At 49.4% G+C, this 15,940-nt stretch overlaps 2 protein-coding genes across 3 annotated transcripts; one reads left to right on the top strand and one right to left on the bottom strand.

The window, feature by feature from the left end:
* Nucleotides 1-624: 624 nt before the first annotated feature.
* Nucleotides 625-5,958, bottom strand: SNRPD3 (small nuclear ribonucleoprotein D3 polypeptide). The gene is made up of 4 exons (XM_081842568.1): nucleotides 5,804-5,958; nucleotides 4,232-4,381; nucleotides 2,217-2,409; nucleotides 625-789 (listed from the first exon to the last, which is right to left on the bottom strand). The coding sequence occupies exons 2-4, from the start codon at nucleotides 4,355-4,357 to the stop codon at nucleotides 728-730; spliced, it is 381 nt and encodes a 126-aa protein (XP_081698694.1). The 5' UTR covers nucleotides 4,358-4,381; nucleotides 5,804-5,958; the 3' UTR covers nucleotides 625-727.
* A 327-nt stretch (nucleotides 5,959-6,285) lies between these two features.
* Nucleotides 6,286-15,210, top strand: GUCD1 (guanylyl cyclase domain containing 1). 2 transcript variants are annotated; one of them, XM_081842567.1, is made up of 6 exons: nucleotides 6,286-6,603; nucleotides 9,052-9,136; nucleotides 11,105-11,213; nucleotides 12,353-12,444; nucleotides 12,785-13,026; nucleotides 13,348-15,210. In XM_081842567.1, exons 1-6 carry the CDS (start codon nucleotides 6,564-6,566, stop codon nucleotides 13,437-13,439), a joined length of 660 nt encoding a protein of 219 aa, XP_081698693.1. In that variant the 5' UTR covers nucleotides 6,286-6,563; the 3' UTR covers nucleotides 13,440-15,210. The 2 variants fall into 2 exon arrangements, with proteins under 2 accessions (XP_081698693.1, XP_081698692.1); XM_081842566.1 differs by having other exon boundaries at nucleotides 11,105-11,270.
* Nucleotides 15,211-15,940: the final 730 nt, after the last annotated feature.

Genomic DNA, 15,940 nt, shown 5'->3' with positions numbered 1-15,940 from the left:
CATCAAATATGCAGCACACTGGCCTCATCTGCATTGGCAAAGCTGTTGCTCATCTACCTCTCCTCTGTGCCTGAAAAAATCCCCTCCAAAGACCCCACCCAAAACAATGTTCTGGCAAAATGAGCAGCCTGAATTCAGTTTGCAGATGCAAGCTCATGCAAACAGTACTCGCTGAATGTGCAAACTTTTTGCAAAGGAAGCCGCTTCAAACCTAAATAAATAATCAAGGTAAAGTGTGGTTTCACCTTCCAATGTTCTATTTCTTACTAAGATCATCTACCATCCAGTTCTTGGAGCAACCCATCTGCTGAGCCCTGGGGGAAAACACCACCATCTCCCAAGTTGCTGTTATAAATGGTGGGTGAAAAATCTGAACTGAAAATCAACAGGCTCATAGCTGACTCACAGGCGAAGGTAAAAAAAGAAGCTGCCTCAACTGACCAGTAGCATTGGCTGCTGAAAGTCAGTCTGGAACCGGTACAGGAGCAACAGGGACAGCATGATGGTAGCCTTTCTGTCTGTCTGCTTGCCCCCATCCCCTGGGCCAGGCTTATTCACCTTGTGTGGCAACAGCAAAGCAGTACCCCCACAACAAAGTTCATACCACACAACGGAAGCTGTCCCTCCATTTTGTAAGAAACACATTTATTGAATAACACAAAAGCCCATCACCACCACATTTTACAACTACAGTTTTCAATTCATTGAGAAAAGGCTGCGTCCGAAGTTACCGCCGCTTCTGGAAAATGTTGCCACGCCCCATGCCACGCCCTCTTCCTCTGGCAGCCACTGCAGGGGAAAACAACAGCAAACAATGCCATAAACTGAACAGGGGAAGCGCAAACCCTGTAAGAACATCCAAGAAGGGTTCCCTGCTGAGTCAGACCAAAGGCCCATTGACTGCAAACTGCTGCTTCTGAGATGATCTCAAGGAGAAAAACATGGCCATCACATAAACACACCTCTGCTGCTTCTCCGAAGCAAACAGGATCTAGATGCAGTTTTCCTTCAGCCATCAGGACCAGCAGCCACTGACAAACCCACTTTTAAAAGGCATCTAAGCCACGGGCCACGTCCGTGGCAGCACATTTCATAGCTGCTTGTGCATTGTATGAAGACTTTTCGACTATCCTGAATCAACTTGGAACCTTCCAAAGGGGCCAGCTCAGCCTGCAGCATCTGCTGCCAAGAGCCAGGCCTTCCATTCTGAGAAGGGCTATAAAGTCAGCAATAGGGCTGGGTGGTATATTGTCCAAAAGTGACTGTAGTCCATAGAAATATAGCGGCTTCACAATTTTTGACCTGGCAATATATTGTGAATCATGATGGATAGCTCCGTCCTTATTTCAGACATTGTGATATACAGTGGTACCTTGGTTCTCGAACTTAAATCTGTTCCGGGAGTCCACTTGACTCCCTAAACCATTCGAAAATCAAGGTGCGGCTTCCGATTGGCTGCAGGAGCTTCCTGCGTGCAAGCGGAAGCCGCATTGGAAGTTCGGCTTCCAAAAAACGTTTGCAAACCAGAACATTTACTTCCGGGTTTGCAGCATTCAGGAGCCGATTTGTTCGGCAACTAAGCCGTTCCAGAACCAAGGTTTGACTGTTTCGGTATAACACGATGTTTAGCTGGTGATATACCATGATGTTGAAAACCCAGCCCTGGTCAGCAATGGAGAACAGAAGGTCCCAGATTCAATCCTTGGAAGCATCTCTCAGTATAAAGGTAAAGGGACCCCTGACCATTAAGTCCAGTCGTGACTGACTCTGGGTTGCGGCGCTCATCTCGCTTTATTGGCCGAGGGAGCCGGCATACAGCTTCCGGGTCATGTGGTCAGCATGACTAAGCCGCTTCTGGCGAATCAGAGCAGTGCACGGAAATGCCGTTTACCTTCCCGCCGGAGCGGTACATATTTATCTACTTGCACTTTGACGTGCTTTTGAACTGCTAGGTTGGCAGAAGCAGGGACCGAGCAACAGGAGCTCACCCCGTCACGGGGATTCGAACCCGACTTTCTGATCGGCAAGTCCTAGGCTCTGTGGTTTAACCCACAGCGCCACCTGCGTCCCATCTCTCAGTATGGGCAAGAGAAATTCTGGTCTGGTGACCCACTGCTGCCAGTCAGTGTAGGCAATATTGAGCAAGATGGACCCCAATGATCTGACACAGCATAAGTTGGCTTCCTATGCAGCACGCAGCCTGCCCCACTACTTACCCTGGGCTTTCAGGATAGCAGCTTTGCCCCTTCCGGCCCCAGAGCCCTGGTTTTTGTTCTTCATACTTTTCAGCATTGGTGCATTTTTCAGCATATCGGGCAAGATGAGGAATCTGATTTTGCTCCCCCGAATGTACACCTGCTCTAGTTGCGCCACACGCCCATCTCTGTAGGTCACTGTGATGTTGGACATCTGGAAAGAGAGAATGAGTAGCTGAACAGGACAGAGCCTTTGAGAAAAGACGCGCAATGGCAAAAACGGCCAGCTGGTTCCTAAAATGGAAAGGCTGCCTGGCCAAGTATGTCATATTGGCGAGTTAAGACAAGTGAAAAGCATTTTGCTTTCCCATTTCTGTGGATGTGTCTTTAAAGCAGCAAGGAACAGCCCTTGTTTTCAGATTAGCTTGAGAACAGCAGGATAGGTGCAAGAACAGATGAAGCAGCAAAGCTGCCAGCACCTGTATGTTGATCTCAGTTCTCCAAGCCTTATTTCTTAAATTTTATCCCCACCCTTTAATAGCTAATCAAAATTCCTAGGGCAATTACGAAAATGTTTTTTAAAAATACAGATGTGATGACACAGGACAAAGAAGTCACAGCAATTATTAATATTTTTAAAGCGTTAAGAAATCCTCAATGTTTCACAGCCTGGGGAGTAAATGAAGCAGATGTTCCAGTATTATACTAAAGAGCAGCCTTTGCCAATCTAATGCCTTTCAGTTGTTTTGTACTGCAACTCCCATCAGCGGCAGCATCATATGGCAGTACTGGCTGGGGCTGAAGGCAGCTGTGGTCCAAAACTGCTGGAGGGCACCAGGTTGGAGAAGACTGCCGAAAAGGATATACCAGGAGAGCTCTGCTTTGTTTCGGGAGTTTTTCTGGAGTAGCAACCTAGGCTCAGGGCATTCATTTTACTCTTAAGAGCGCTTGTGCCCACCTCAGCAGATAGAGAGTCCTCGCCCACTCCTAAAATGTCTTCTGCATCAACTCAACTAGTGTTGAGGGCGGCTGAAGCCCATGAGACCTTAAAAGAGGTAACCAATGTGGTACCCACCAGATGTTGATAAACTATGACTCCCATCAGTCCCGGCCAACATGGTCAATGGTCAAGGAGGCTGTAGTTCAGAACATTGGGAGGCTCCAGGGAGAGATAAGCCCAGGGGTAGGTGGCAGAGGGTATGATCTTGGCAGCCACAGAATCACATAATTGTGGAGGGTACCCCAAGGGTCCTCTAGCTCCACTTATGCAAGGTAGGAAATTTAAATAAGAATAGTTGGGATGCGTGGGCAGGGTAAGAGGTTTTTCTATAAAAAAACTTTATAGAAGAATTTAGCATGCCATGGAGAAAGTGGGCAGAGGAAAGTTTGTCTCTCTCAAAGCACAAGAAATTTGGGGGCATCCAACGAAGCCAAATGTTGGGAGATTCAGGACTGAAAAAGGAAGGACTTATCCATGCAGCACAGAGTTAAATTATGGCACTTGCTACCACAGGAGGCAGCAATCACCACCGATGTGGATGGCTTTGAAAGAAGACAGGACTAATTCACAAAGGAGGAGCCTACGAACTTGGCCCTTAATCTGTGACACGCCTTCCCTGTAGAGGTGCACTTGGCAACTTCATTATACAGTTTTCTGCGAATGTTGAAGACACATCTCTTGACCCTTGCCTTCAATACCTGAGGTGTATATTTTCAGGACAAACTCTATTTTTTGTGATCATATAGTTTTGTAATGGTAGGTTTTTAGAATTTCTTTTTTATGTTGTATTTTTAATTGTCACAACCTGCTCTGGGAACTTAGGGTGAAGGGGGAATGACTAATCACTCAATCACTTTGGTGGCCAAGTAATGTCTTTGCATTCTCTCTCTATCAGGGGAGCCCCAATTATGGCTTTCTTGATTTTTTTAAAGACAAAGCTAAGACCTCCCACAACAGATGAAGACCCAAAGTGGAACATTTTGTTCTGGCCACATCCTCCTAGCCACCCATCACCACTTTTCAAAACGCAACCTACCTGACAATTCATGTTGTCCTCAGCCTCAATGAGCTTTCCGCGATATACTTCTCCTGTATTCGTCTCACAGGTCACAATATGACCCTCTGCTTCATGCAGGACTTTAATTGGCACTCCGATAGACATGACTGAAGCTGGGTGTGTTCAAACCTGAGAGAGGAAGGGGGAAATGCAACATCGTGTTAACAGCTTTTGTTCCATGGCTGCCCCTTCTTAAGAGTGTCTTGTACTCCCAGGAAGTAAGGTACAAGAGTAATGACATCTATAGAGCATCTGGGGAAGCATCACAAAACTCTTCAAGCAACATTGAGGATCATCAGAATAGAGTCAAATCCAGTGTGACTGAAGCAGAAAACAAACCCACAGCAGGGAGCTAGGTGGTAAATTTCTCCAAGACAAGAGGTATAATAGGAAGTTTGGCAGGGGGAATTAGGTGCAAATCTACCTGTCAGGCTATATTGTGCTCCTCAGAAGAGCAAGGCATGCTTCATGTAAGCACCAAATATTACCATTGTTGCTGCTGTTTATTCAGTTTACAATCCTTCTCTCCATTCAATGTGAAGGCAGGTTAAATACTAATAATATAGCTGCATATGAAACATTAAAGACAGCTAAACATTAACACAGACACCAATAAACATTAACAAACAGCTGGTGTTCAGAACAGAGCCACTGGAACTCAGCTCACCCACTGCCCAGAGTCTGGCCAAAAAGACTCATCTACAATTGCCGTCCAAAGGGGGGAAATGTTGGTGCTAGCTTCACCTGAGATGGAGGAGCATTCCAGAGATCGGGGGATTATAAAGCAGTTATTACATCCTCCCCCTGCCTCGAGGTGTCTAGGACTACAGCTCCCATCAGACCCAGCCCGGTATGCCAGGCTAATTCTGCGGCCGATGGAAGTCGTAGTCCAATACAGCTGTATGACACCAGGCTAGGGAAGGCTGAGAATGAATCGGGCCTATGTACTTGGTGGGCCTGGCCAAGCCAGGAGCCCGTACCTTCGACGAAATGCACCAAAGGGTCTCGGTTAAGCACACGCAAAAATATCCCAGCCCCCCCCCCACCATACACTAACACTGTGAAATCAGTGGGGTGCTTTTGGATCGTGCCCTCGCCCCCTCCTTCCGCTTGAAGGCATTTGAGGGAGGGAAATTGACAGCCCCGCGTTAAGCCCGCTTCCTTAGGGGATGGGGAATACGTTCCCCTACCCAATGCCCAACCAACGTGGCTCTCTAGTCGGTACTACTCAGGAGTAGGCCACTGAAATCAACGCACTCCAGTGACCTGCCTCCACTGGGCTGCATCCAACCAAGTCCCACGTAGTAAACTCGCGGAAACAGACGTGAGCGACTAAATTCCAACGGGAGATTAGGGGGAGGGGTCTACTCTGAGTAGGAATGCAGCAGTCCTAAGTGGGGCCTGGGAGTTCTGCGGGTCGAGCGAGGGCAGCTCAACCGAGCCCCCCCCCCCCCGGAGGAAACCGCGAGGGAGGGAAGGAGGGAGCCTCGCTTGGCGGGCCGGGCTGGACTAAGCTAGGCCGAGCCAGGCCGGCCTCCCTTCGCAACTCACCGTCAGGCGCTCCCGCTCTCCGCAACGGCGTGCCTCCGTTTCCTCGCCCGCCGGTGTCCCAGCATGCAGCGCGCCTCGGATAAAGGAAGTCGCCCCGAGCCCGTCTGGGCCTCTTGCGTTACACGCTTGAGGAGTCGCCCGGGAAACGAGACCCCTGCTCGACAGTTCCGCCTGCCCTGCCCGTGAGGGGGGGGGGAGCACACCACAGGCGACACCCCGCCACGCTTGAAGCCTCGTCGTCGCCGCCCTCCCTTCCCTTCCCATTTCCAGGGCGCTTACTGAGAGGCGAGAGGTGGGCCACCTCTGTGGGTTCCTGTCAGCGACTACGACTCCCATCAGCGCTGAGCCTTGGCCTGCCTGGCTGAGGCTGCCGGGAGTTGTAGTCCAGCGGCCTCTGGCAGGCCCGGCCTCCTCCTCCTCCGCCGCCGCCCCTGGTTGCTCATTGGGGGTGGGAAAGGGAGCCCCCCCCCCACCGCACGTCCTCCCGCCCCGGTGCCTGTCGGGCCTCCGCCCTGGCCCCGCTGGAGCCGGCGGGAAGGCTCCTCGGCTACCACCGCAGAAGGAGCGAGGCGGGCCCGGAGGGAGGGAGGCAGGCGTTAGGCCTCCGCTGCGGGCTCCGCCTCCGCCGGGCCGAGAGGGACGGGAGGAAGAGGAGCCGCCGCCGCCGCCGCCACCGGGGGAACCATGCCGGCCCGCGTCCTGCCGAGCCCCGCGGCCGCCCTCGGCCCGTGAGCCGCTCCCCGTCGCCCGCCTCGCCGCCATGAAGAGCCCCAAGGAAGACGCGCACGAGTCGCCCGCAGGTCCGTCAAGTCGTGGGGTGGGGGGGCCCTGCCGCCTTGGGAAGGGGCGCCCGAGCATGTGCCGAGCGCGGGGGAGTGGGGGGCTGGCTGGCTAGCTTCCCTCGGAGCCCACTCGAAAGGGGTCCCTCTGCCGCCGCGCAGCCTGATCCAGGGTGTGGGGTTGGGGTCGGGCTGCGCAGTCCGGAGCTGGCTTACCGCCCCGCCGGACGCTCCCAGGTCGGGCTGCACTGGGTACAGTGACAGCCGCCCTAAAGCAGCAGCAGCAGCTACTAGTGCTATTGGTGTTTGTGGCTCTCTGGACCGTTTCCAGCTAATGTCGGGGCTTCTGAAATCTCAGCGGACCCCCGTGGGAAAGTGGCCTTTAGAGCAAGGATCTCATACTTGGCTTCCAGGCAGAGAGGAGTGGGCCCGCCCGAAGTGCTCCTGCAAACTTATATCTTTCTGGTGTTTAGGCCACTTTCAAGAGTTCAGGATTCCAGTTGTCTCCATCTCAACATTCCTTTAGAAACACACATTGCCTGTCATATTTTCCAGCGCGTTTTGTATGACCGAAAGCAGAGATACAGAAGCGCTAAAGATTCCTCCATAGGACCATAAGACAAGCGATGACATCTTCCCCTGGACAACCACCCCCTCCATTGCTTTGGGCTCTGTTGCAATTTACTTACTATATGCTTCATTAAATTAATACACTACTTGACTGTTTTTTTTAAAAAAAGAGCCCTTAAAGCAGTTTGGGCCTTGATCCCGCCGGCTGGCAAGTGTCACTGGTCTCTCGCTGCTAACGGAGCCTGGCTGAAGATCAGGCAAAGAAGGCCTGAAGATCAGACTTCTGCAAGAGAGCTGCCTTAACTGGATCAGCTGAAATGTCTTTGTGTTGCCCCTGGTCCTTTTGAAATACAGTATTATTATTCTTTCCTAAATACACCAGGCTACCCTTGAAGAATGCGCTGCATGTCCAGAGCCAGAGGGCCAGAACTGTCCTGACCTCCCTCAAGTCTCCCTTGAGTCAGCCTCAGTTGGTTGGAAGGAAGTCAGCTGAGTCCCCTCCTTGTCCTGGGACTCTGGCCTTTCCTCTACCTTTAGTCCTGGTAACCTGTCAACACAGACTTTTGTCCCCAAAGAGCAACAACTCAATTGAGCAAGAGTCCCGATGACTAGACATTGCTAAGGGCATAACTGGCAAGGAGTTTACAAACACAAAAAGTGGGTGGCTCTGTTGATGCTTTTTTACCCAGGAAATGATGGGCTCATTGCCAGGAAGATTTAGAAATTATTGTGCTGAGCTATTGGCCTCTATAAAAACCAGAAACATCCAAGTCTTTCATCAGCACCTCTGTGACATCCTTTGCCGTTCACAATACCCTGCATTTCTCCCCTAACAGAGCAGCCAACCTAGTCATCAGGGGAGACTAGCTGTGGCGCTTCATATTTTTTTAGACTCCATCTCCCATCCATCCCATCAGCATAGCCACTGGCCAGGGATTATGGGAGGTGTAGTCCACAACGCTGTCACTTCCAGGAGATGCGTTCTGTGGGTTGGGGGAAGGGGTCCCAGTTACCGAAGACACAGACCTTCACTAAAGCACTTCCCATGAGTTCAGGCACAGCACAATCCAAACAATCCAAGGTCATGCATAGAGAATCAACCTAGGTCCAAACACAGTCCAGAAATGAAATTAGGCAGCAGTCCAAGGTCAGGATCTCAGGAAGTTCAGGCCAGGTACAACATAGGAAAAAGGACCCAGAGACCTGTGTTGTTTCCAGCAACTGGAAGGCTCAAGAGGGGGAGCCTTATCTACTCTGGCCCCAGCTGCTGCCAGTGAAGGAGCATCAGGCATTGCCTACTCACAAGGAGACCCTGGGCCCATAGGTGCTTACTGTGCTGTTCCTCTTCAGCCTAGAGCTCAAGCTTTCGGTGCTGTCTCTCTCTCAAAGGCTGGGGGGCAGGCACCTTCCTGGGGTTCTTCATCATGTATCAACCCAGAGGGCCCCTTCAAGTGGATCCTCAGACTGGGTTTCAGGCCCCCTGCCTGCTCCTCAAGGCCCTCATCCTGTGGGGGTGCCTGGTTCATCCTTCCAAGAGCTCCATGGCCTGTACCAGTTCAGGACTAGGTACGACAAGCATCTGCAAGGCCACACGTTTCCCATCTTTGGTTTACACCACCGGGAGGTGGTTTTGGCAGATGGTGTGGGTGCCAAATTGATAAATTAGTCCAATATATCCCGGGGCAGTTATGATCCCATGGTCTATTACTGTGAGACCAAGTTCTTGGGTCAGATGAAACTACACCCCCTGGAGTTGCTTTAAAATGTTGCAAACTGATGTCTTTGGCATGGAACAAAACAATATATTTTTTTCCGTTAAAAGATGGGTGTGAATGTAGAGAAGAACCTTAGTTGTGCCAAAAACTGTCTTCCTGACGGTGGTGTCCTCTTTTCCTGCAGTGGACAATGTGCAGCTGGACGTGCCAATCCTTCAGCAGCTGTACCACTGGGACTGTGGGCTGGCTTGCTCCAGGATGGTTCTGCAGTAAGTCCATTTTGGTTGGGGCTTATTGGGGGTGGGGAAGGAGGTGAGGTGGCTGGTGGCACTTTGCAACAAGTTGCTTCCAAGGTGGGAAGGTCCTTAGACCTCACCCAAGTGCCTTGGTCCTCCAGTGAGTGCAGCACAACTGATCACAGCAGCAGCTTCTCAAGCGCAAGAAAAGGAACTGTGGAGGATACAGCATTTATATCTGACAGTGACAAAGAATGGGTACAAAGATTGTTATATTCATAATGTAGGAACTCTGGTTGGCCCAATAGAAGACACTCTTGACTGGGGCACTCAGCTGACTTCCTTTTCAAGTACCGTATTTTTTGCTCTATAAGACTCACTTTTTCCCTCCTAAAAAGTAAGGGGAAATGTGTGTCTTATGGAGCGAATGCAGGCTGCACAGCTATCCCAGAAGCCAGAACAGCAAGACGGACCGCTGCTTTCGCTGCGCAGTGATCCCTCTTGCTGTTCCGGCTTCTGGGATTCAGAATATTTTTTTTCTTGCTTTCCTCCTCCAGAAACTAGGTGCGTGTTATGGTCTGGTGCGTCTTATAGAGCGAAAAATACGGTAATTGCCAGCAACTGGCGGGTTTTTCCTCTTTGGGTGTTTTGAGTCTGTTGCCGTGCTCTTGTGTGACTCCTGTAGAAGCCACCCTGCCTTTTGTGTTCCATGGATAACGGTCACTACGATTTTCCATCTGCCTCTGCTGTGCTGCCTGCTGGCTCTCGGTCTTTTTTCCCCCCTTTTCCTTTTCCTGCTGAACTCGTCTTTCCTTCCACAGAGGAACACGAGCTTTAGGTGCAGGAGAGTGAAATGCCTCTTTAGAGGGCCACTTAGTAGATATGAAGCAGAAGATTTTCATTTCTCTCCATCCCTTCTGCCAAGACGCTAGCCTGCCCGCTGGTAATTTCCCATCTTGACTACTGTAACTCCCCCTCCCTCCCTCCTTCCTGTACCAAACTGAATTTCCAAGAGTGAACTTCTTGCCCTGTGGATCCAAGCCTTTCTCTCCCCCCACTCCCCTGTTCATGATGGAATGTCAGTGATTTCTCCTCTATTGTGGCCCCTTCCCATCATCCCGTGAATGAGTTGCCTCTCTCCCTCAAACACCTTCTTTTTCTGTGTCTGCGCTACCTGCCTCTGCACAGGTCTGGCTCAGGCATAACCCTGGTTTGGAGATTGGGAATGTGCTGTCAGCTCATCTCCTCTTCCTTTCCCTGTGTTGTGCATGAATGCCTTCATTGTTTAACCAAAACTTAGTATAGCACCCTTATTAGAGCTGTGTTGAGAGCTAGCCAGGATTGCCAGGAACCAGAGTTTGCAAACTTTACAATGCAGTCTTAGTTACCTGAAGTTGGAGTTAGTCCCAAAACAGATGTAAAGGGCAAAGCAAATCTTAGGAAGGGGGGTGGGAGAGAGTAGGCAAGCCCACAAAACCTTCCCTCCTATCACCTTATGCCTGGACCAGACCACATCGTTGGTGTCCAAGGGACTTTCCATTGGACACCTATCAAGTTCCTTCCCTTCCTTTCAAATTCTGGCCTGTTGCGAGAACATTCAAACTGTAGATGCCATGCCTTCTTATGTGGGACCCGCTGTATTTGCATTAATGGGGATGGAGGGGGATTCTGTGGCCCTCCAGAGGTTGCTTAACTGCAGCTCGCATCATCTCTGACCCCACCACTGGCATTAACAAATCTGCTTGAAACAGCTGGAAGAGGGTCTTTTCCCCAATATGCTGATATGAGCCAACTCACAAAAGGAAACCATTGTTTCATCTCTGAAATAGAATCCAGGGGGACATTCTCCACCCCTTTATCTTGCTCTGAAGTTTGTCCATTGTGCAGGCAGACCCTTTAGCATCCAGATTCCCTTCTGTCAGGTAACACGTTATAAGCTGTGCTCTGTTCTCTCCTGATCCCTCTTCTTCACCATCACCACTTCCTCTGGTTTCGTCCCAGGTACCTGAACCTCCTGAATGACGATGAGTTCCAGAAAGCCATTCAGGACCTCCAGATGACGGAGAGCATCTGGACCATCGATTTGGCCTACCTGATGCGTCATTTTGGGGTGAAGCATCGTTTCTGCACACAGACCCTGGGGGTGGACAAGGGCTACAAGAACCAGGTCAGCTTCCTGGTTCACTCAAATGTTGGTGCTTTGGCCAAGTCTGGAGGGCAGGAATTCTTTCCTTCTCTAAGGATGATGATGGTGGTGGTGGTGATTGGTTTGTTTTGGCACTCATGAACCTTTCCAGCACGTGTGATTTTTGGAGCTTGACATACAGGCTTCTCAAGGTACCCAATGGCATTTTATGATAACTTGGGCTTTTTAATTAGATTGTGGTTTCTGTTTAATTGTTTTTACTCACTGTTTTTATTTGGTGCTTTGTTCGTGTCTGGGAAAGGCAAGCGCTAGATTGTTTATTTTTTAAATGGGACAGGATCCATGTTGATTTTCCAGATGATGTTTCAGATGTTCTTTTGTGTGGCTCTCTGGCCGTGAACTTTGCCCTGCTTCCTCAGTCCAAGGGGGACTCTCTTGCAAGCTGTACCTGGGACCTGGCTAGCCCTTTCTCTAGGTTGCTGTGTACAGTTTGGCCAAATTACCTCAAAAAGGATATTGTAGAGTTGGAAAAGGTCCAGAAGAGGGCAAGCAATGAGGTGGAGCAACACCCACCCCCCACCCACCCAGTGAAGGAACATTGCCATTTTGGGAGCATTTTAGTTTATAAAACCATGGATGTTTTATAAAATTATGCATAGCATGGAGAAAAGTTCTCTCTCTAACACTAGAATTTGTGGACATCCAATGTTGGAAGATTCAGGACTGAGAAAAGAAAAAAAGAACTTATCCATGCAGCATAGTTAACCTGGTGGCCACCAATCTAGATGACTTTAGAAGAGGATTCAACAAATTCAAGGAGGAGGGTTATCCATGGCTACTAGCCATGATGGCTGTACTTTTGTTCCAGTGTGGCAGGCAGCACTACTCTGAATCCGTTGCTAGAAATCACAGGAGTGCTCTTGTGTTCAGGCCCTGCTAGTGGGTTTCCTACAGGCATCTGGTTGGCCACTGTGAGAACAGAATGCTGGACCAGATGGGCCATTGGCCTGATCCAGCTGGCCTCTTCTTATGCTCTTATATTCCTAGGTTTCTTACCCCGAGCGGAATCTGTTCTGACCAGGCTTGTCCTCTTCCTCCTTCAGTCGTTCTACAGGAAACACTTTGACACAGAGGAGAACAGAGTCAACCAGCTGTTTGCACAATCCAAAGCCTGTAAAGTGCTGGTAGAGAAACGGTGAGTTCTCTCTCTCTCGGTCGAGGTTTATCTCCCCATCACATGGACTTCTTTACAGATGCCGCAGCTGTTTTAATGCAGAAGCCTTCGCCAACCGGGTCTCGTCCAGATGCTTTGGGCCACAACTCGCGTCAGCTCCAGCCGTAGGATGATGGGATCCAACACATCTGGAGAGCAGCAGGTTGGGGAAGGCTGCTGCAAGCAGCCATCCTGTCCATATGGACTGTGGACCTAGTGACCTGTTCCAAACCTCCAGTCCTGGTAGAGTTGGTGTCTTCCTTGTTAAGATATCCCTAAGAGACTCCAGTGGACTGACTTCTCCATCTGTTCTCCTCCACAGCACAGTGACTGTCCGGGACATCCAGGAGCACCTTGCCCAAGGCCATGTGGCCATTGTGCTGGTCAACGCCGTCCTGCTGCTCTGTGACCTCTGCTCCAACCCAGTCAAATATTGTTGCTTTCTCCCAACCGGCCAGAAGTGCTTCTGCAGAAGTCCTGACTACCAGGGCCATTTTGTTGTCTTGTGTGGCTACAGCAAGGCCTCAGGGAGTATTTATTACAACAATCCTGCCTATGCTGACCGTGAGTAGCCACCACCCTTTATTTCAAATAGGGGAAGTGTGGTAACCGGACAACTCTGGCATGTTAGCTCATTCCTCTCTGCAACATTGTACAATATTCTGGGTTGATGTTGTCCTAGCCATTTCCTGGCTCATGCCTCAGGAGCATGAGCCATGCCAGGTGGGTCTGTCTTGTCTTTTGTCTCTGCACCAAGGCCATGATTGCGTGGGGGGGGGGTGGAGATGGGCGCGTTAGGGCTGTTGAGTCAATGGCCCTGCCTTCCTTTCAACAGAGCCTTAACCCCTTGGCCCCCTCTGAGCCCATTTTGGTCCTGCCCCACAGGAACATGCCGAACCAGCATCAATAACTTTGAGGAAGCCAGAACCAGTTATGGCACCGATGAGGACATCCTGTTTGTTTACAGAGACAGCTGACCTATTGGAGCTGCCAGGGCTTCCACGTTCATCACTGGCCAGCTTGCAACAGCAGCAGCAGCAGCAGCAGCAGCAGCAGCAGCCTTGTCTCAGGACTGCAAGAGACTTTGCTCCCACACTGCAGCAGGACCACAAAGAAGGGATACTTTAGACTAGGATCTAAACTGGTATTAAATTGTTTTGTTGTGAGCCACCTTGGCGGGGGGGAATGTATCCAGAAAGGCAGGCTCTAAATTGGCTGAAATAAATACATTTTAGATTGGGATCTACTCTTAGATCTCTGGGTGTTTTGCAGTAGATCAAGAAGGATGTGAGACTCCCAATTTTGTAACTGCAGCAATGTGAAAGACTCAAAAGGCCAGGAGTGGGTTTTTACATCTGGCTCCAGTTGGTGGGCCTCCAGGCTCTATTTGGAAATAAAAAGTAGATCCTGCAAGCCTGAAATCTGCCCTGCCCTGTCTCTAAACCTACAGAGAGCAGCATGGCGGTCCTGTTGCCATCTTTTTAGTTTTGATGATGATAATGAAGATGAAAATAGCTTGTGTATAGCGACTGTAATATTTAAATGTATGTGTGTATTTTTAAAATTTGCACATTTTGAGAAGTTTTCAAATGCGGACTTGGACTTCTTTTCCTGTTGGCCCCTTTTGACAGGAACAAAAGTCTTAGTATTCACTTCCACGCCAAGTTCATGAATTCCCCCCGCCCAAGAGAAGCTCAACACAGAAAGGGACAAAAGTCAGTCCTCCTTTCTATACTGTAAGGGCTGATCTTTCACCCATTTTGGGCGTCTAATAATCAGGGAAGAGAATAACATAAACAGCCTAGGATTATTGGATATTGGGGGAAGGAGCAACAAGAGGAAGTAGTCCACATACGTATACCAGCATCACCTGCAAACCACAATGTGTGGATTCTCACAGCTGCTTTTGCCGCATAAAGGGTTTCTGGTAGCCAGGGCCTTTTTCATGAGGTCAGGTGGTTCTTTCTGAAAGCAGGGAATTAAAAAGCATTGCAGTTGTAACTGCAGACCCTCCAAAGTGGTTGGATGAATCAGTTCTTTGCATACCATCGGTTTGTTTTCAGATAATCTCAGTTTAATTGCTGTCATGTTGAGCGTTCTTTTTTAGTGAGGGGCTGCCAAATCGTGATTGTACTAGGTCCTCTCTAAAGAAATTAAAGGTTTTAAAATACAAGATTGATTAGAATCTCTTGATAACTTTGCCCCCAATCCAGCACAATTAACCTTTGTTTAACACATCAGTTGCAAACAGCTGTCAGCCTGGAGACGCTCTGAACACAGAGTATCCTCCATTACCAGCGCTCTCTAGTGAGAACTGGTGACAACTCTTCACAGCCTCAGGCTTAAGGCTAGTGTTTTAAGATAAAAACCTATGTTTGGGTCACATCCATTTGGCCCTAGAAAGCAGACCTGAACTACTTGCTAAAGCAAGTACAGCTGGCAGCAGCATGTCTCCAAAGTCTGGGTAGGGAAGGAAACTTTGTTACATGTTCGAAAGCTGTAATTTGAGGCCGGGATTGTGTTGATAAGAAGATTGCTTGAGGACTTCCAAGACAACCCAGCCGCTTGGCTCAGTACTGCTGTTTATATAATTGGAGGCAGGGAAATTTCTCTTGGCTGCAGTTCAGGACGATTCTAGCCGGAGTCCAGACTGTTCTACCTCATCACACTGCACTCATGTTTTTGGATTCAACTCAGGGATGTACATGGCTTCCCTGCTGGTCAAAAATAAACTTTGATATTGTAATATCCACTTTGTGTTTCATTTAAAGTACTGTGAGGTCCTATTGTGGGGCAGAAAGTTATGAGTGATGTGTTAAAGATGTGCCAGAGAGGGAGACTGCCATTTCTCAACTCCAGCAAGAACATTTTAAAGGAGTCGTGTTAGGTATTGGTGAAGTTACATTAAAATAGGATACATTAAAATACATTAAATAGGAGCTGAAGGTGAGATGAGCAGCACTCGAAAGGACTTGCAGCCTTCCAGATGTTGCCCTCCAGCTCCCATCAGGCCCAGCCACTGTGGCCAGATGTTCTGGGGACCAACATCTAGAGGGCCACAGGCTCCCCACACCTGCTCTGAATTATTGCAAAAGCAAGTATCCTGTTGCACCAGAAGCAGAGATTAACATGGCATTTCTCTTTGTGCGTTAATGGCTTTTCCTTATGGCAGGACCCAGAGTTCTCTATGCTACTTAGGGACTTTGTGCAGCACCTCCATCACAGATGACTGTATGATTCTGACTTTGGAGAGCTGATCCCCCTCTCCCTCATTTTTGCAATGGGACAGCTGAGAGCTATGCTGCCCTGTAGGTCACAACTGTCATCATAAAGTGGACTAAGCCCATCCTGCAAAAAAACCCCAAACCTATTAGTGTCAAAAATAAGAGCACTGTAATATTTTAAGCCACATGATTATAATGCTGTAGGAACTTAAATACGCCTGTCCAAATATGCCAGTACAGCTACTGTGGATTCT

The sequence above is a fragment of the Podarcis erhardii genome (genome assembly GCF_964252035.2).
Source record: "Podarcis erhardii genome assembly, chromosome: 15".
Classification (NCBI taxonomy): Eukaryota; Metazoa; Chordata; class Lepidosauria; order Squamata; family Lacertidae; genus Podarcis; species Podarcis erhardii.
This window is presented reverse-complemented; position numbering and strand designations above follow the sequence as displayed.

Coding starts and splice junctions, on each gene's coding strand:
- SNRPD3 (XM_081842568.1), bottom strand. CDS start 4,357: ATGTCTATCGGAGTGCCAATTAAAGTCCTGCATGAAGCAGAGGGTCAT. Junction 2,410..4,231: donor AGGACAACATGAATTGTCAG/GTAGGTTGCGTT, acceptor CTCTCTTTCCAG/ATGTCCAACATCACAGTGAC. Junction 790..2,216: donor TGCTATCCTGAAAGCCCAGG/GTAAGTAGTGGG, acceptor TTTCCCCTGCAG/TGGCTGCCAGAGGAAGAGGG.
- GUCD1 (XM_081842566.1), top strand. CDS start 6,564: ATGAAGAGCCCCAAGGAAGACGCGCACGAGTCGCCCGCAG. Junction 6,604..9,051: donor CGCGCACGAGTCGCCCGCAG/GTCCGTCAAGTC, acceptor CTTTTCCTGCAG/TGGACAATGTGCAGCTGGAC. Junction 12,445..12,784: donor AAAGTGCTGGTAGAGAAACG/GTGAGTTCTCTC, acceptor TCTCCTCCACAG/CACAGTGACTGTCCGGGACA.